The sequence below is a fragment of the Amblyomma maculatum genome, chromosome 2 (genome assembly GCF_055883805.1).
Source record: "Amblyomma maculatum isolate TAMU_Amacu chromosome 2, ASM5588380v1, whole genome shotgun sequence".
NCBI lineage: Eukaryota > Metazoa > Arthropoda > Arachnida > Ixodida > Ixodidae > Amblyomma > Amblyomma maculatum.
The window spans coordinates 25814458-25834445 of NC_139345.1; the positions used below are offsets into that span (position 1 = coordinate 25814458).

General features: G+C 47.1%; 1 protein-coding gene across 3 annotated transcripts in view; it reads right to left on the reverse strand.

Annotated features, from left to right (window-relative positions):
• Positions 1–19988, reverse strand: part of LOC146198182 (high affinity cAMP-specific and IBMX-insensitive 3',5'-cyclic phosphodiesterase 8B-like) — a 285653-nt gene that overhangs the window by 31568 nt on the left and 234097 nt on the right. For all 3 annotated transcript variants that reach the window (XM_084593575.1, XM_084593574.1, XM_084593573.1), the window contains exon 2: positions 4462–4518. In XM_084593575.1, the coding sequence (XP_084449701.1) occupies positions 4462–4518 (57 nt within the window). The remainder of the gene's footprint in view (positions 1–4461; positions 4519–19988) is intronic.

The window sequence follows — 19988 nt, forward strand, 5'->3', positions numbered from 1 at the left end:
GGCGTCTTATTTCTGCAATATGGATGACACCTACGTAATTTGTGCAATATAAGTCTGCGCTTTTAGTTCCTCTATTTTACTGTTTCTTTTCTACTGCCCGCCTCGGTGAAGAACGAAGAGCGGAAGACCCTATTTGAGCAATGTGCGCATTTCGTGTTTCACCGCTTCCTAAGGACCGGCGAGTAAAAAACCAATACGGAACGATAACAAAGAGATATGGACCACTTGAGAGCACGGACATGTACCTTCTTCGCTCTCCCGCCTTTCCGCTCAAGCAACACAAGTCCGAACCAGTCGCGTGGTAAGAAAAGTAAAGCGCCCAGGTTTCGATCGGGACCACTACATGTACTCACGCGGTAGAAATGTGGATGAAACGGGGCTTACGTTGTGTGGCAGCTCGAGTGTCGCAGTGCGGATCGAGATGATTATACTCCACAGAGCATGAAATCAGACCTGGCTTAGGGGCTTGTATATTTATTTCTCCACTTTTATTCGGCAAACGGTTCCTCGTTTGACTTTTTTTTTTTTTTTTTTGTAAATCGCTGCCACCATTACAAAGTGTTCTCGACTGGGGAGCGAATGAACGTCACCTATATGATTTTATTCGCCCGGTTGTTGGCCGACGTATAAAGAGGCAGTTACAGTGCAGCATGCAGCGCCAGCGGAGATTAGGTGCAGGTGCTTAGAACACAGCGTACGTCCGCTTCTGCTTAGCAAGCGCCAAATACACAAGAGACGCGCAATATACCGTGTGCAGCAGCAACACTCGGGCTTTCCCATTTCTCCACCGTAGATTCTGCAGTGCTCTTGGAATATTTTTTTTTCGAAATATCTCCTCGCACAATAGGCTGGCCAGCTGCTCGCAGTGACGTCACTCTGTCCTCGCGCATGCGCATTACGGTCCCCGCAGAACCACGCGAAGCCAGCGTTGTTGTTGTTGTGGCTGTAGGACGAAGGAAAGGAAAGTGCACAGGCCTGCTACTGGCTCTGTAGCTGAGCCACCTCCGAGACAGAAGTGGTTGGGGAGGATGAAAGGGGGGAGCCACCTCCGATTTTTTTTTTTTTGCTGATTTATTTATAGGAAGGGAAAGGCGAGGTAACTGTCTCACTTGTTTTCTGCGGACACCTCAACCGCGCCGTGAGGGAAGGGAGAAAGGTGGGAGTGAAAGTGGAAAGAGAGAAAGAGGAGCCGTAGTGGAGGGCTACGGAGTAATTTCGACCACCTGGGGATCTTTAACGTGCGCTGACATCGCACAGCACACGGACGCCTCTTCGTTTCGCCTCCATCGAAAAGCAGCAGCCGAGGTCGGGTTCGAACCCGAGTACTCCGGCACAGTAGTCGGGCGTCGCGGGGGAGGATGAAAGGGGGGAGCCACCTCCAATCGTACGGACAGAAGAGAAAATAGAGAGAAGAAAAATTACCGACGATTACGTTACTTCCTTATGCGAAATTTGAGCGCCGCAAATAAGCTGTTTCACCTTTTCGATAGATTGAGGCAAAGAAATCGAGCAACACATGTATGCGCTATCACAGAATTTTTTTTTATTTTTCACACGTATTCCTTTAACAAAGACTCCACTAACAGTTCTTGACAGTCATGAAGGAAGCTTTGTGGTCGGAGAAATAGACTGATATATGTTCGACTTGGTACACCAATGCTGTCTCGCTCATGGCTCAGAAAGAACTGGCAAATAATTTCGCAGTGGCGAACGGCAGCGGCAATTTCGGCTCGGGCGGTGCACAGCACCCTATCCGCCACACAGGAACAGGGGGGGGGGGAACCCTCCCCTCCTCTTTCTGCATGGCGGCGACGGTGTTCTATGCAGTCACGTTATCTTGACTCTCTAGCGGCGTCAGCGGCATCCAGCGGTATCAGTCGGTCGCTGCTAGCGCTGGGGGGATGGAAGGGGGGCGGAGCTGGTTACGAGGCCGACGCCGACGCCGACGCGAAACCCAGGAACGGACGCCAAAGAGCTGCGCTCTAAAAGAAGGGGGAGAGAAAGACGCGCGCCGCAACAACAGCCGTCGTCCACCACCGAAAGAGTGGCGGGTGCAATGACGGCCTACAACAGATAAAATTCGGTGGCTGGCTAGCCCCCGCCGCAAGCGGCGTTGACCTATCGTCCCAGCCCCATAGGGCCAGGAACTGCCACTCTGTACCACCTCCTCTTGAGGATACTGCTACTACTAATAATTGGTTCACAGGAAGGGAAAGGCGCAGTATCTGTCACACTTGCTCTATAGACACCTGAACCGCGCCGTAAGGTAGAGAGGAAGGTGGAAATTAAAGTGGAAAGAGAGAAAGAGGAGCCGTAGTGGAGGGCCACGGAGTAATTTCGACCACCTGGGGATTTTTAACGTGTGCTGACATCGCACAGCACATGGATGTTCAGGTCTCTCCTCATGCAGATGTACTAACCTTGAGGATACGGAATTACGCGTTCAGGTGTCTAAACATGCCAGTATACGCTAACTCAGGTCGACTACTGCAGTTGGGAATTTTTAACACGCTATCTGAACTAATTGAAGCCCATAAAACAGCACAAGTGACCCGCTTGTCACGCAGCCTTGCGGGACGCGTAATTCTCGACAAGCTCCGCATACACCCCACTGAGGAGGTGTGCGCAACATCCCATTTATCGGCTGGCATAACTAGTAGACTAGTTGTTAAACCATTAGCCAAAAACATGCTACCAGGCAGACATGATGTCCTCAGGAAGACAAGGGCACAGACCCTTGAAAAACAGTACGAGGACGATCCACAATCAGTGTACGTGGATGCAGCTCAACACATCAAAAACGGAGCATACGTGGCATGTATGGCCACTCCAAAGTCAACCTTCATTAATGCCATAACATTTCATGCTAGCTCCATATGCGAGGCAGAGGAAGTAGCTATCGCACTGGCCATCGCGGATCCCCGCACCAAAACTATTCTAAGCGACTCAAAAAGCGCCGTTCAAAATTTCGCCAAAAATTCTGTAAGCGCACTCGCGGCGCGAATTCTGCGCAACCGATCTCTCAATCACATCATCAATCTCGTATGGGTTCCGGCTCACGCGGGTAACTCCGGAAACGAAGGGGTCGACCGTCTAGCCCGAGGCTTAACCAACCGGGAGACGGGAGATCTATCGGGAACGGACGCGCCTGTCGAGGCGCCGCGCACATACGCGGAGATAACAAACTTTTATCGCGAGCTAAGATGCACGTACCCCGCCCCTCACCCCGACCTCGACCGGGCGCAAGCCACAACACTCAGACGCCTACAAACAAAGGCCATTCTTAGCTCCTACCAATTATCGTTAATTACGAACGGAGAATTCAACCCTACATGCCGGCACTGCGGTGACGGGACGCAGGCCACTCAAGACCATATATACTGTGGGAATGCGCCAGCAATCCCCCTCCAAAGACACTCTTGTCAGCTCCCTCAGAGGGGGGAATGGGACAAGCTGTTGGCCAGCCCAAGAAAAACTACTCAACTGGCCCTCGTCACGCGAGCTCAAGAGGTCGCTTCCGACTGGAGGCCACCCTAGACTCGCCCCAGCCCGAAATAATTCCTTTGATTTCGTGGCAATAAAAGTTGTCACCACCACAGGATACGTTTGACAGGTATTTTGCCTTTCCTTTCTAGTGAACAAATGATTATTAAAAGTGAAGCCATGACTGTATATGCGAACCTTCTGTGCTGTAGGTGCCCACAGAGAAAGTGTGATAAATACGGCGCCTTTCTTTTCTTGTAGCCCAACTACTAATGCATTAGCAGGCTGTGTCAAAAAATAAATAATGATAATTAATGATGCTTGGAATAATAACAAAATAATAAAAACAAATATTGATGTTGGTAATGGTAGTGGTTATCAAAAAAAAAAGAATAAAACGATCAAAATAACGAAACAACAGATAAAATAAGTAAAATTAAGTAAAAATAAAAAAAGTAGAAACAAAGGAATGAAAAGTAAAATAAAATAAAAATTAACACATCAGAAGTAAAAAAAATTTAAAATTACAAAAACGTCGCGACAGGGCAATGCTTCCGCCTTTTCCCAATGCAGTTTCTGCAATAACGGCTTCTTTTTTGTTTGCCTACGTATTTTTTTAGCAGTTTGCCATCAGGCAAAGTGAAAAAGGAGCGGGGAAGGAGGAAGCTAAAGAGTGCAAACAGGTCTCCGTAAAATAATCACATAGGTTGTTGATAAACTGTGTTAAAAACATTCAGTTGAGAATCAGCCCCTGAGCCACCCCATACTTCTCTTCCGCTCATTTACCCACGCGCGATAGGTGCTTCGATGTCTGCACTCCGCGCCACCATTTGTAACGTAACGGCGGCTGTGGCGTCGAGGCACGCTAAACGTGTACAGCTTGTCACTGTTCTGGACGGCAGTTTGTGCATTTCGAATTCGAACTGTTCGCTACAACTTGTAGTTAAGACATGCAGAGGAAGGAGACGGCGAGCTCACTTTGATGGAAGGGACTGTCAGGTACATGGAGCCAAACTTGAGAGCTACGGTTCCTTTCTGAAAGAAAAAAAAATATATACAGCACATTAGGCAACGTTCGCTTGGCGGAGTAGTTGTAGTAACCGCACACAGCAGAAAAGTCCACAAGGCGTGCTTAATAATGCAACAAATTGAGCAAGTTGCTTTCGCACCGTGCGCTGTGTTCACAAATGAACGTGGAAGTTTGGGCTTCTTGGTACGAAGCAAATGTCATAAATCTAGATGACAAGGACAAACCGCAGGACTGTGTTGCCTCTTTTCGAGCCTTCGTTTATCAGAGTGAAAACAAAAATAGCACTTGTTGCTGGGCTAGTTGGTTTATGATCGTACGGGAGAAAAGTAAGCGCAAAGGAGACGAACACAAGGCAGGAGATAGGTCCTGTCTCATGCCTTGTGTTCGTCTTCTATGCGCTTACTTTTCTCCCGTACAAAAAAAAAAAAAAAAAAAAAGTAGCACAGAACATGGCACTTTCCTTTTCGACATTTCTGTGCCAAATCCGGTCGCCGCCAAAGCAACACTCCTCAAGCAGTCAAAACAATGACATGTTTTTTATCAGCTCTCATTCGGCCTATGTCACCCCTGCTGTGAACCTCACCATTAACAGCGCATAGTCATTTCCACGATCGCATCGCGACGTATCAGCCAGCCGTCATTGCGCCCGTGGAAAGAGAAAACGACAGTACGTCGTTTGCTAAAAACAATTTTCAAGAACTGCTCGCCCACAGTCGACATTACTTTCAATCCCGTGCATACACCGCATTAACGTTTAAAAAAAAATGCTGTGAAGCTCATTAGCACAGCTGGTTTGTCACGATGCAGAGCTCAAACAGAGGTTCACTTCGAATGGTCTCAGCGGCTCGTGGATTATTTTTGCGATGCCACGTGAAGATTAGTGCATACTGCAGTTGACCCCGATATAATGGACTCAGTTCCTGTGTGTTTCGATCGCACAGCAGGCTCAGAGCATCCGTCAGAACTTTATCCACTTTGCGCTGGAAACACACATCTATGCGAACATCACTGAATATTAAGTCGAACAGCAAATTTGTATGGAGTCTTGAAATGAAAACAAAAACCACATTGAATTGGCAATTTTGTCGCTTCTCTTGCGATCAGAAAACAAAAAACCAAATGGAGACTTAAGGGGATGGCGGGAGCTATATTGTTGATCGGCATTGAGCTGGCGATATCTTAGGATATAGTCGAATACGCTCGTTTTTGGAGAGCGACATCTCTGCCGCCTTCCTGATGCGTACCACAGTTCTTCCGCTGCCGGGAATTTTTAGAAAACCGAGCTCCCAAAGCTTACAGCTTTCCCCTTCCCCATTGGCGTGGATAACAGCTCACAAGCCATGAAACACGCCCTCTGTCAGGTTGGAAGTCGTGAATCTACGAATGACGCAGAAGTGCTGGAACTTAGCCGTACGATGTGCCCTTCATTTAGGCCTTGCAATGAAAAAAAAAAAAAAAAGAAAGAAAATTGGAATTAGGGCTAGTCTGTAGAGATCTGTTCTGTTGTGTCGGAGAACAAGGAGAGCCCTCGTCCTCTCTTTTCTTCTTTCTTTTTTTCGTATTCAACACAAAAGAAAAAAGCACATGTAACACATTGATATGTGCCACGGTTTCGCTAGCTTTAACCTAATTTTCGTTTTCGTTTTGTTTATGGGGAAGGGCGGGGGGGGGGGGGGGGGGGACGCGGCAATAATAAAAAAAAAAAAAAGCTGTCATAAGCCCAACAAATATTTTATCCGTTCCACCAATGTCCCTCCGCAGCAAAGCTATACCGCCTTAAAGTAAGCCAATTTATTCCTTTAGGACCCGTCTCGAATGAGACCGGATCAACGTCCGATATGCGACGAGTCTACGTGTACACTTTTAGTGTAATGTTTTCGCCGGCTCAGCGGGGTGCTGAAGTGACAAAAACCTGCAAAAGCGGCAAAGTGGTGCGCAAAAAAGGCAAAGAGGAACTATCGAAAACCAAATGATCAAGCCTTTACGACAAACAAAAAATAATCGATCTCGACAACTTCGAGGAGAAAAATGTACCGTGAGTGTTCTTCTAATTATGTGTCATACGCGAGGCGCTTGTTTTTTTTTTTTTTTTTTTTTTTTTTTTTTTTTTTTTTTTACGAAGGATGAAGACAAAGGAAGCTTCGACCCGTGGTCGTGAGACGGAGGTGCCGCGAACGTGAGACGGTCAGCAGGCGCCGACGAATGGCGGTCGTCAGCGCAGATATACTACTCTTTTTACTGATCAAGGAAGCTATGAGAGTTGAGACGGTTTTGCTACCTTTAACACTCAAATGCGAAAGGGTTTATTAAGACACATGTCCTCGTTCTGGTTGACGACTCGCCCTGTGACGGCGCCGCTTGGTGTGGGTCACCGCGGCCACTTCCGCATGTTTCAAACCAACGTGTGCCGCAGAGCTTACAATGAGCAGCCATTGTAGATCTTGAACCTCCCACTATAGCAGCCACTGACCACTAGGCGGAATCAGGAACATTAATTTATTATTATTATTATTATTATTATTATTATTATTATTATTATTATTATTATTATTATTATTATTATTATTATTATTATTATTATTATTATTATTATTATTATTATTATTATTATTATTATTATTATTATTATTATTATTATCTGCTCACCCAGTGGCGCTTCTGTTGCGTCTCTCAAGAAGAGTCGTATGTGGCTGCCATCATGATCACACAGGATGAAATTATTTGTGACGTCGCATTTAATAAAAATTATCTGAAATCGTAAATTTTAACACTGCTGCAATATAAAAGGACAATATTATTTCTATAACCGAACTCTTAATATTCCTTATTTGTAGCGAACGAGTAGCGGATACGATGGCGAGCTAGTTGTCTCGTTGAATTCGTTCCAAGATTGTACCTTGAAAGCACATACGCCTGGTAAACCCGATATATAGCATTGCCTGTTCGCACTTATATTGATCAAGAAGAAGAAAAGAAGAAGAGCGCCTCGCAAGTTTAGTTTTAGGATCCTCTCCGACCGACCAGCGCAGCTCCCTCCGCTCTGATAGAACAAGGCGGCATTCCATACCGACGCGGCAACCACCGTGGTCCCCAGAGATCAGAGTTAGCTAGCCAGAGTAAGTAGCGGTGCTCTTAGAAGAGAAGCCGGAGGAAGGCTGCTCGTGTAACACATTGCTCCCCGGCCGACAACAACACGGCGAGGCCGGAAGGCGAACGCGTTGGCGCAGCAGGACGGCATCGCGGAGGTCAACGGGGAGGGAACTGCGGCGGCCGTCGAGCGACCGAAGCCAAGACGTGGCTCCGGCTGTTACTGCAGTCCGGAGTGACCCTATATATCGACGCCCCGCCGCGACATGTACTTTATTTTTTTCCTCGCCTTCTCTTTCACCGCTGCAATACTGCCTTTCTAACTTCTACGTATGGGGAAGAAGAGCGCCAAGGTGGCCATGATGGCGCTGGTCGCTGGACGCCGCAGATATCCAGTTCGGACAATTTTTTTTTTCTAATTAATGGTAGCAAATACTTGGAATTTCGTGTAGCGACAGAAATAGTTTCAGCCATTTCCTGTAGAACATGAGCTATTGTGTTTCCATGTTTGCGGCGAATTTAATCAGCCCTATACTTTCCTTACGACTCAATGCATGAAAAAGAGCAGTCAGCTTGTAATCTATTCCCACGCTGGCCTCATTGTAAAAAAAAAAAAAAAAAAAAAAAAAAAAAAAAAAAAAAAAAAACTACAGCCTACTGCGTAGTACGCAGCGCTAAGAAACATGCATTTAATTGACATCAAGAGTAAACGGCGTTCGTAACGAGGGTTACTTTCATTAGAAAGAGAAATTATAGGAATTCAAAAATTCTATTTCAAGAGGTGCAGAAGCTTTTAAGATTTTTTTTTCACTCTTCCCCTGCAGCCGGAAGAGAGTCTATCCCACGAAACCTCCGCGCAAAGCGCACTCATGTATAACTTTCCAGACATGACAAAGATGCGAAGTTATCGGCCCTGGTTGCGTGTTGAACGTAACGGAATCTCTACACTCGAGGGAAGGCCACTGTAGCACTCTAGGAGGCTGTCGTCTCCATCGCGCTGTGTTTACTGCGATAATGTACCAACTGGTCCGGCTACTTTTCGTAAAAATGAAAGAAAGCAGCAGCTTTCTTTTCACGACGGCGCCACGCCAATGCGCTATTCATCCCAGGGCCGCAGAAGCAGCGCGCGACATGAAAATGCCTTCTCGCGCAGACCTCCAGAATCTCGCAAGAGCATAGAAGACGCCGGAGAAGAAAAGAGGGTAAGCGCAAGGGGTATTAATAAGAACAAAACGTTGAACCAGCAGCAGCAGCGGCAAACAGAAGCACCGTGTCGGTCCTCTTCCGGCGGCGGTATTCGCGAGCGTAATTAGGGCACTTCATTAGCAAAACGACGCCGAGGGCGCTCACCCACCCACCCTTCGCAAGGTGGGCGGCAAAGTGAGATGAGGAGGCGACAAGCACAGTGCGCCGTACCGGAACGCAAAAATAAAGCCGCCTTTTAAGACGAGGCGGAAGCTAGCGCTGTGAAAGCGCGTGGCGAGGGGGTTCACAGCGAGGCTAGCGTATACCTTTAGAACGGGACGCGTTAGAGCTGGGCACAAGTGCTGGTTGAACAGGTGTCGGCGACAAAGCGGAACGATCTCGGGGCGCAGGATTTTGCCGGAGCAAAAACAAGATAGGCGCTATGACTCTCTTGCGACGACCACAATGCGACGCCATTTCAAGTCTGGCGCAAAGCTACAAAGAACAGCAACAAAAATATTCGGACACTTTGGCGGCTAAAGTAATGAAAGGCAATAGCCTGAGTGCTGCATTCTGCTACGCGACTGTTGCGTATGTAGCAATGAATGCTGCTACGAGTAAAGCGAGTGGCTACTATTTCACATTCTGCGAGTGCATTTATTCAGTGAATTCTGCTTGGCAGCGACGAGATCGCGCTCCTTGTATCTTCGCAGTTGTTCTACGTTTACTATTGTGTGCTTGTTTTTACAGGGTGCGCGGTATTAATTAGTAAGTAATTAATCAGGAACCGGCATTAATTATTAATTACTTAGTCATTAATTAGTATTTGATCATTGATTGGCATAAGCCATATAAGGAAGGCATTCGCGCATACTGTGGTGGTGCTCTGAGATTGGTCGATACCTCCATGACGTAATCCTGTTCCGACCAATCAGAGTCGCCGCTAACGACAGCGATGAGGCAATAAAGGCTTTCGCCTTAATAAGGTTCGGGTGCTTCATGCCTATGGGATACTTTTACCTTTTTAATTATCTTATTGCATGCTAGTAATATGTCATCAGGAAATCCTGATGCCCTGAGCCTGTGGACTTGATGGTTAAAACTCTGACCGACAGCATGTACACATGAGAAACAGCTATAAGACAGTTTTGACTACCTTGGAATGCCCAGAACGGTAACTGAGCAAGGGCTTTTTCGACCTCTATAGAAAAGACCAACAAACGTGGTCCTGCTGTAATACCAATCTTATGTCCAGTAATTGCAGCTCATTGTTGTCCGGAGTTTCAAAGGTAAAGTTAAAGCCTTCTCCGCAATCCTGAAAAACCTTTAAAATCTAATCTAATCATCCCTGAAGGTCACCTTGGTCAACAAAAATCAAGTAACCATTTACGTACCTAAATATATGTTTTATTATGGAGCCCAAGTTATCCTTAATAGCCTTGTCAACGTAATTGAGAAATATATTACTCAAAATCAGAGCTACTTTTGACCCAATACATACCCCAGATCTTTAGGTAAACCATCTGCCCTGCAAATTCAACAACAGTAGCTGTAAGATAAAAGGACAGCAGCTCTAAAAAGGCTCCCACCAAGATTCCGCTTACCGAAATGAATCCTTCTTCATTGGCACCCTCACTTATGCATTCGCTCACACACCGCAGAAGTGTATCACGCGGTAGAGAATAAAATATGTCCTGCACATCAATTTTAAACATATTACACAAACAAGGGTTCTGGCACTTCAAATACTCAACGACAGCCAAGGAATTACACACCATAAACAGATCGTATAATGCTAACGAACGCAGGCTCTTTTGCAGGAAACTTGGCAACATCAGGTGTCAAGTTTTCTGCAAAAGAGCCTGTGTCCTGCATAAAGAGCTATAAATTAACCAGGGAAATCAGCGAGGCATTTCACATTCACAAAAACCACGACACTTGAGTTAGCACATCTGTTCTCATTCATGACTGTGAACTGCGGTATCTTGATTGTTAAGTTTCACGTTATCAGGTATCAGTGCTGTTAGTTCTGCCCATGCGTGCTCTTGGTTGTGAATGGAGTATATATTTGTGTTCTTTTCATTTAAATCTTCAGTTGCGTCTTCTTTCTACTCTCTTGTCTCCGTTGTTGCAATGTTTTTTGCTTAATTCAAGTTACTTAAATTACAGACGATGAAAACTCAGGTACCTCCTCACAGCATCTGAAAAGTGCGGAGGAGCTCAGTGTTGACTTCACGGGCGGGTAACAGTTTCCACTGCGTTGATCCATAGCCCGCGATGAGTCATCAGGTGCAGCGAAACAATTTTTCGAGGACTTTGCTTTTGATAGTGTTGACTACTTTTTCAAAGTAACCATTTCTATAATGTACAGGTACCGTTAATGACGTCATCATGCACCCACCGACTGCTTCTATAATGTACCGGTACCGTCCGTGACGTCATTATGCACCACCAAATGTTTATATAATGTACCGCTACCGTCCATGACGTCGCACCCACCACCCATAGTTGTGCTCCGCACAAAATGCTGAAAGCCGTCGCGGTTTTAATCGCCGATTACGCCACGGTTTCAAACGCTAGCGACAAAATATTTAGCATGTCCTTGCAGCTCATAGTTTTGGCGTCCGTGAGGTGTCCCTGTAAAGGCGGAGTTCAAGTGCCTCCCAATAAGTTGAACTGATTGCCGGGACTCGCCTTCGTCCGTACTTTGTCATGCCGAATTTTCATGCACAGTTTTAGCCTTGCTCGTCTTTTTTCGGCTTACATTTTAATTTGTTTCATCTCTGTTCCGCTGTTTGTTATCTTCTCATCCACTACGGCTTTAAAGCAGGACAAATTTCCTCCAGCGCAGTAGCCAGAGCTGCAAAAACATTTTTCGAGTCTCTCTGATCAAGTTTAATATACATGGGTAATCCGTGCCTCTCGCACCTTAATCAGCTGCTTGCGAGAGTGGACTTACTTCGCATGCATGAATTATGACTAGCTCTCGCCTGCTCGGTGCTACTGAACAAGGTTGTGCGTAGTGTCTGCTTTACACTAAGTCAAGGAGCGACGAACTAGCGGGCTTGCATTAAATTCTCGCTGCTAAGTAGATCATTCGCGGATATTTTGGAAACTATTTTTCCACTAAAATACAAATTTGACTCTGGCGGCTTATTGCTGAATGTATGCATGCATGAAGTTTTAGCCCTCGCTGTGAAGGTACAAGGCGCGAATCCTCGGCACACAGTTAGCAGGGTGATAAAAAACCGGCTTCGTTTCACTCCAGCTCACAAAAAAATGAACACGGAAGGCCTGGAAGAAACTACCACTGCGCTGGTTTATTGACGGATCAATGACTTCGGTCTCTCTCTGTCTGGGTACATGTTCGCTTTTTGTGTGCCACGGTGAAATGAAGGATGCTGGACAAATTAGTCCAGCAATCCATCGTGTAAAGCAGACGTGTCGCTCTCCATATTGACCGAAGAAACTGTGAGCACTTTCCGAGTCCTTGCAACAAAACAAAAAAAAAAAAAAAAAAAGCGGGGGGGGGGGGGGGGGGGAGTACTGATACGGTACGCCGGTAGAACACCAAGTTCAGCGAGGCGTACGGGAATGAGATAGCAATAAGGCGTGAGAGTTGAATTTACGTGGACGGGTTCCTCTTGATTACGGTGTACATGTGAGCAAGCGTAATGATATCGCGTGGTGTTGATCAGAACTTCTCGCAAACTTTAGTCTTCCCCTGGTGTGCTACCAATATGCCCAGAAGAACCGGGGTAGTGAAGAATAAAATAAGTTCACCGAGCAATGAAGAAAGCCTGTTCAAACTGGAAGGAAAAAGCAAACAATCAAGTAGCGCTGTGTGACCCATCTGTTCTCTGGGATCTGCGAGCAAGAGCATGCGGGGAGACTAAGAGCGACGAGCGAAAGAAGGAACAACGGGACTAGCTTTTTCCTCTCCCTCCTTGCCCTTCCTCGGCCGGCGAGTTCGTTGTTCCTTCTGGCCGCGCGAAGGGCTGCCCATTCCGGCGTGAGCGCCAAGAGCGGTCACTGCCGCACAGACCGAACCCTGCCAAGCGTGCTTCTCCCTAAGTCAGCGTGTGAAGCAAAGAAGCCACACGCAATGAGAAACAAAAAGCCAAGCGGAGAAAGAAGGAAGCAGGTGCGGCGCAAGCGGACGCATTCAGCCTGTTTCTGGTGAGCGAGTGCTACGTTGGATAAATAAGATAGAAATGTGCGCCCTCTCCTGAAACAGTTCTCTTGTCCCAGCGGTTTTTCGTCAGAGCAGGGACAGCGGCTTTCCTTGTGTATGCGTTCTTGAGCTAGGATATGTTGTGAGCGAGGCGCATGGACGTCGTATATGTATGCGCGTAGGGCGTCGAGGAAATAGCGGCGGTTCAATGTGCTGGTAAAAGCTTTCTAGGACAATGGCATGCAGCGGAAGATTTTAATAACGCACGCTGGTCCGCACACTTTCTGCCTGACGAGAGACGTCTTGCATCAGCGCCCAGTTTCAGCATGATGCCGTTAGGTGTGGTTAAAACGCCGAGTTTGCTTTTTACCTCACGTATTTTTATTTTACGCCTCGCTTCAGGCACCAGCATTTGCTGTGATGTCCCCGCCGTTGTGATTTTGCTTTTGTATGAGAATTCCCATGCTTCTGTTATTGTCGTTCTTTTCTTGGATTTTTTCTTTTGAATATTCTTTTATTATTTCCTTCTGCCTTCTTTGTTCTCCTTTTCCTGTTTCTTTCGGAACATTGCACACTGGCATTGTGCGCCCTATATTGCGCCTGTTGTCAGCCTGTCTTTTCATCTATCCGATGGTCACGTCTGTCGTAACCATGGCATCATAAATCGGCCACAATTCCGGGTCAAACCAAGTAAATATTACTTGGTTTGTTGTCAGCCTGTCTTTTCATCTATCCGATGGTCACGTCTGTCGTAACCATGGCATTATAAATCGGCCACAATTCCGGGTCAAACCAAGTAAGTATTACGTGGCTCGATACAAAGACACAATTTAAAGCTTAATAGGACAAAATAAAACAAACATGTATGTTTACTAGCTTCACCATGAACGTAAAATTCTGAACACAAGTAGTTCGATCATCAGCGTGTATATGCGCTTTTAGGGGACTATATTCAAGACTAATTTTTTTTTCTTCTTTTTTACGTGGCCAAAGGCACCTCGCTAAGATATCTAGCACGTTTTCAGTGTGTGAAAGCAAAATTAGACACCTATGTGAAGAACAAAGATTTTTGAAGCTGCCCTTTTTCACTTACACGCCCTCTATTCAAGGACGACGGCCCCGCAGAGTGGTGGCTGAATTTTTAAGACACTCGACTGCTGATTCCGAGGACCCCTGTTCGACCCCGGTCTCGTGGCTGGATATCAGTGGATCTAACACATAGGGGGGGGGGGGGGGGGGGGAGGGGGCATGTAATCTCCGCCTTTAAGGGTATCACGTGATAGCGTTAAGGACTCCAGACTGCTACTACCCTTGAAGTTCTTCGTACGCGTACAAGTAGTCGCTGCTCGCTAAATTCTAATCCCTTAACTTGTGCAATACCTCACAGATTATTGTTAGCTACCGGTCGTAGGCGACGCCCCGACGAATCTGTAAAGTCTCGCTTTAATCGAACCTCATCAAGGCGCCTGCCTCGGCACCCAAGAACAGTGGAAAGTTGGTTCTTATTCCATCTGCCCACCTCAAATGAAGATCCCGAGCTGGCAACTTTCTGACATCATTCAGTCTCGTTAAAGGTCGGACAAACCGTTGATCTATCAGTGCTCGCCTGACAAATGCCACCTACCAGAGCAGTGCCCGTGATTTCTTGCTAATAACGCCGAATTTCCTTAGAAGGGACTCTTTAACGCTGTCGCTAAAACGCAAAGCACCAGTGTACTGTGCGATGTTAGGACACGTTAAAGAACTCCAAGTGGCGGACATTTCTACAGCGTCATTATACGCTGTCCGTCATAGCAGATATCGCCTTAGAATGTGAAATCTCTAAATTATAGGACTTCGTTTAAATATTACTCGATGCAAGTAGTCTGCAAAAGACCTTCAAAAAGCCAGCTTAACAGGGCCGAAGGACCCCTCCAATGTCAGTTGTCGTTGGAAAATGATACAAGCATCATCTCCTGCACGGATTTCGAGGATCAAGATGACTAATGATGCATGCCAAGGCTCAAAGCGCTTGTCTAGATGCGAGTTTAGATAGAAGAAACCACATAAAGGGAGCCAATAAAGCTGCACGAAAAACGTAATTCATTCATTCATTCATTCATTCATTCATTCATTCATTCATTCATTCATTCATTCATTCATTCATTCATTCATTCATTCATTCATTCATTCATTCATTCATTCATTCATTCATTCATTCAGCAGCTACACCGCTAACTATGCCAAGACCTTTGCATCGGGCGAGGAGGGTGTCAAAACCCCTTCTCTCTGGACTGTTCCAAACCGGTTCTGCTGCCTCTTCCACCGTGCTGACGTCAGGCGCACACAACAGCCTAGCGAGCAATATGGCGACGCCTCGGAGGCCCTTGTTGCAAAGGTTTATACAAGCGTAAAGTCCATGTCGTGCAGTGAAAGATTTCTGAAGGCAAGCTCCACGCCACAGCAATTTTCTTTTCGTTAACTTTCGATATCCGCTCGTGGCGGCTGTAGCGGGAACTCCTCTTTTCCGGTCGCTAAACTCTCGGGACTGCGCGAAAAATCGACCGGCCCTTCCTATGCGGCTCTCACTTCTACTCGCAGTTATCTGGTTGTGCGGTATCGTTCAAGGTGTCTCCAGGTGCGCCCACGGACGTATTCCGGCTCGCGTTCCCATAATCTCCTTCAGCGAAGAACAGCCCCCGGAATTCGAAGAGATGCCTGTCTGTTTATTGTTCTGTGCCGCTTAAGGCGGTGAAAGACGAAAAAAGGAAGTGTGCGTGCGTGCGAGTAAAGCTGTATGTAAGATGAATGAGCAGAAGTAAAGTTAGAGACGTCGGAAATGCAGCTTCGCATCACAACCACAGCCTCCCGAGTGAAGGCATCCCGCCCCAACATGTGATTTAGCTAAACAAAGGAAGAAAAAAAAAAAAAAAAACATGACAGTTCAGCATCGACATCTTCCTCGAGCGCCGAGACATCGCAAAGCGGAAGTAACGCACAGCGAGAAGCCGGAACCGGAAGCTACAAAGCGAGCGGAAGTGTTCGGGGACTCGCGACGCAAAAGCACGAACAATGGATTAAGTTTTCTTGAGAAAACTGAGAGGAGATTAAGAATGTCGGAGACGGTCCGAGTGAAATTTTTATTCTTCTGGAAGTTTCCTTGGAGATTATTCGTGCCAGACAAAGTGAATATTTCTGCAGCTAGGACCGTCTGGAGAGGTTTCCATGCTAGTAGTTAAGGGCTGGGCTCAGTTTGATGTCAACTTTATTTTCTTTTCAAACATTTCTAAAATCGCACAGGCAAGATTGCTTGAATGTGTAGGACACTACTGACCTCGATGGTAATTTCAGTAACCGGTTTGCTGCCCACTGCAATAAACCCTTTTGTATATTAGGAAGGCTCTCCCGCCTTGCACAGTCATTAGTAAGTTGTGTTACAGGCTGACGATCGGATGTTGAGCAAGTCGTGAGCGTGCTTTTCAGCGCTTAACTGTTGCGCGTGGTGTCGAAGCACGTCATCTTCAAAGGCACAATATATATAGCTTATATGTTCATGCCAGCACTTGCTACATCATAATGCAATTGAGATCCCGGCCGCAGCGGCCGCTTTTCGATGGAGGCGGAGAGCAAGGCACCCGTGTGCTGTGCGATGTCAGCGCACGTGCAAGAAACCCAGATGGTCGAAATTTCCGGAGCCTTCCACTACGGCGTCTATCATAGCCTGAGTAGCTTTGGTACGTCAAACCTCATAAACTAAACCAACCCATAATACAACTGAACGGCGCTAATATTGCGCCATCAAAAAATCACTGTTCCGCGATTGCTTTGGCAATAGCGCTCCTTTTTTTTTTTTTTTTTTGCAGACATTGCTCTCCGCCAGCAGAGACATGCGCACCGTGTTTTTTAGAAATGAGGATATGTGAAATATGAAAGTTGGATCGTACTGCAGTGACTGCAAGCAGTAAAGAAAAGATCGACATTGTGACATAACGCAAGTAGTGCAGAGTTTTTACTCTTAACGGGAGCATAGGAACTGAATGATCATCATTCTAACAGTATCTAGTGTTCGTCCTCCGGAGTACATTCACCAGCCTGGTTGCGTGCAGAAGGCGCGTCAATGCCAGTGCATTTCTTTGGCTGACAAATTTAACATGCTCTTTTGCTTTGTTATATCTGTAGTATTCCAAAGGCAATTGAAAACTTCTATTAATGTTACGGCTTCGACAAATTCCAGCAGACCGCGAGCGTCACGTGGACAAGCGCTCATTCGTCCCTGAAAGCAAAATAACAGGAAGCACCAAAACAAAGGTTAACGCGCAATCCGCGCAAAGCTTCTGCGCGTTACTGGCAGTTCAGACTAGCGCATTGTGTCGTTTTGGTAATAACTCCACGAGATTCGGTTTCTCAGTCTTGTGCTGCCAGAATAAACAGATCTGAGACGCGCGCTCCATCTCGCCCGGTTCGCCTTTCACACAGCACACTCTTCTTCGCTCCGTCTCGTTCGTCAATCCCCAGTGAGGACGACGTTGTGCTACGCCCAGTGGGGGTGGGCTAGCCGCAACACCCAAACACTCGCTGCTCTCAAATGTCTGATAGAAGGCGCGCCCACTGCTGCCGACGGTATACAAACACAACGCTTTTCCATTCGCACGAAGCGCGCTTTTGAGAGGAACTCGAGAAGCAGTTCATGGGGACCAAAAAAAAAAAAGACAAACAAACGGGTACACACAGAGGCAGCAGTGCAAAATGAGCAAAACGAAGACGAAAGTGAAGAGCCGGCCTGCCGACCATCCGCCGAGCCCGGCCCAGGGACTGGACACTCGGGGGAGGCGTTATATTTCTGTTCAGTTTAGTGCGTGGGAGATCCGAGATTTGGCGGTGTCCATCGCGGTCCTTTGAACAGCAGCAAAATCGGAGAAAGCAGCCGAAAGCTCCACTTCTCGACGACGAAATGGGAAACTAGCGGGAGTGGGGCGATGGCAGCGGCTCCTCCTGTTTAGGCTTACAGCTGGCCATCTAGGCTTAGTCATCTCAGAGATGGCGCCCTCTGTCTACCGCAGGCGTTGCATAAATGTTCTCTTCCTTAGCCATCTTCACTGCCGTCAGAGGAGCGTTGACTTTTGAGCCCTGCCGAGACAGAACGTCAACGTCAGTGCTGGCTTGTGTGCCACTCAAACCAGCACTGATATTGGCTTGTGTAGCAGAAATCTCTCCACAGGTATTGCAGTCACAGCTCTTCGGTGGAGGCGAAATGCATAAGACGTCCGCGTGCTGTGTGATATCACCGCACGTTAAAGAATCCCCCTCCCTCCCCTGTATACAGGCGCAGCTATGAGACATCAAACTCCAAGTGTGGAGTTTATCATGTATGTCATCTGTAATTAGGCAGATAGAACCCATGCATCAGAACCTGCATGGCGCTATGCTTGGGCACAGGTTCAGAGGTTAACAAAATGTCACGCTATATCAGCGGCTTTCAAACGAACCATTCATCACCGTTCAAAACACGAACACGAGGGAGAAATCGCAGCCTTATGTACTGCCACCAGCAGCTGACTGTGCGGCCCATATGTAGCATCATTACCATTTGCATCTTGTTGTGGTCAGATTTTAAGACAGTGTTTCGTAACTGATGGGTCTTAAGAACTCCGACTCCTTGCAGATTCTCTAGAGCGAGTGAACCCTGAACGGCAATCGGTTTACCTTTCTGAACAGCAGGTGCGGCATGTAGGCCAGCACCGCGGTGAAGTAGAAAGTCATGGAGGCCCTGTGGTTGTTGCTGTCGCTGTTGGAGGACGCCTTGTCATCCCGCGCGTCGGCCGCGCCCGAGGGGCTGGCCATTTCGGCTCCGCCCGCCGTGGTCGGCGGGTCGCCGTTCGCCTCGGTCTCAATCCTGGACGGCTAGCGGGGCAACTCCGACGAGAAGGAAAACAACGCTGAACGACGCCAGCTGCAGACTGGCGCTCGTGACATCCTTCTTTGCTTTCCTCGACCACGTAGCCCCTGCTGCACGCGACCTCAGTTGGCGCTACCACCAACTCTTTCTACCCCGTCATAAAAGCTATGACCCATTCTTGGCTCCGATTTTTCCTTCAGTTTATTGTTCTATATCACTGCCATGTCACGAGTATACAATGACTGCTCTCTGCAGAGGGCAAGTCCACAATATCATCATCATCCTTGCCTTCGTGGCACTGCACAATTTCGAAACACGCTTCATTTTAAGCTGCAGTTGTAGTGTTTCCGATCTCAAGCACGGCAGTTCAGCACTCCAAAAGGTTAGCTGATCATGACGCCAATTTTGTAGCGATGGTAAATGTATATTTCAAGGCGAAATGCTCAACTCTAGTCAGAACACGGTTATGGTGGAGAATAGACAGACGATGATTATGCTCAAGCATACATACAGCTTATGGGACGGATGTGGGGAAAAGAAAGTTGTCGGCCGCCACCAGTCGCTCATGAGCGGTTCATAGGCGGCGCCTTTGTCTGCTCCGCTCTAGAGTTCCAGTGACTTTACTCCGCCATACTCCGCTCCAGGAGCTAGACGCGAGTTACGGCAAAGAATATTCAAAGGCTGGGCCACCAGATGGCAGTATTTTCGATATTCCTGTTTCTTGTGTCTAAACAATGACACAGTGCTCGATGCCCTTTTTTTTTTTCTATTTCGGTAACTTGCCAGAAGGCATACTATAGAAATTCATGCAAATCGTTTTCTGGAGGAGGCTTTTGCTGTTAGTGCTGTCAGTTTGCCACATGGAGAAGTTCTGCTCCCTCGTCACCGACAGTCCTACTTTCTGAAAAATCCATGTCCTTGACGCCCTCGTCCCTGCACAAGTCCACAGCAGGTGGCGAACATCCACCTCTGCAGCCGGTGTAGAACATTCCCATCGACACTTGACCGACGGGGTAAGGACCGTCCCAGCTTTTATCCTCCGTTTTTTTTGCTGTCTTCCTTTCTTTCCTTCTTTTACCTATACTTTTTTTTTTCTATTTTTAGAATATTTCTTTCTTCAGGCCGGAGAACATCTTAAGTGTCCTCACGTTGTA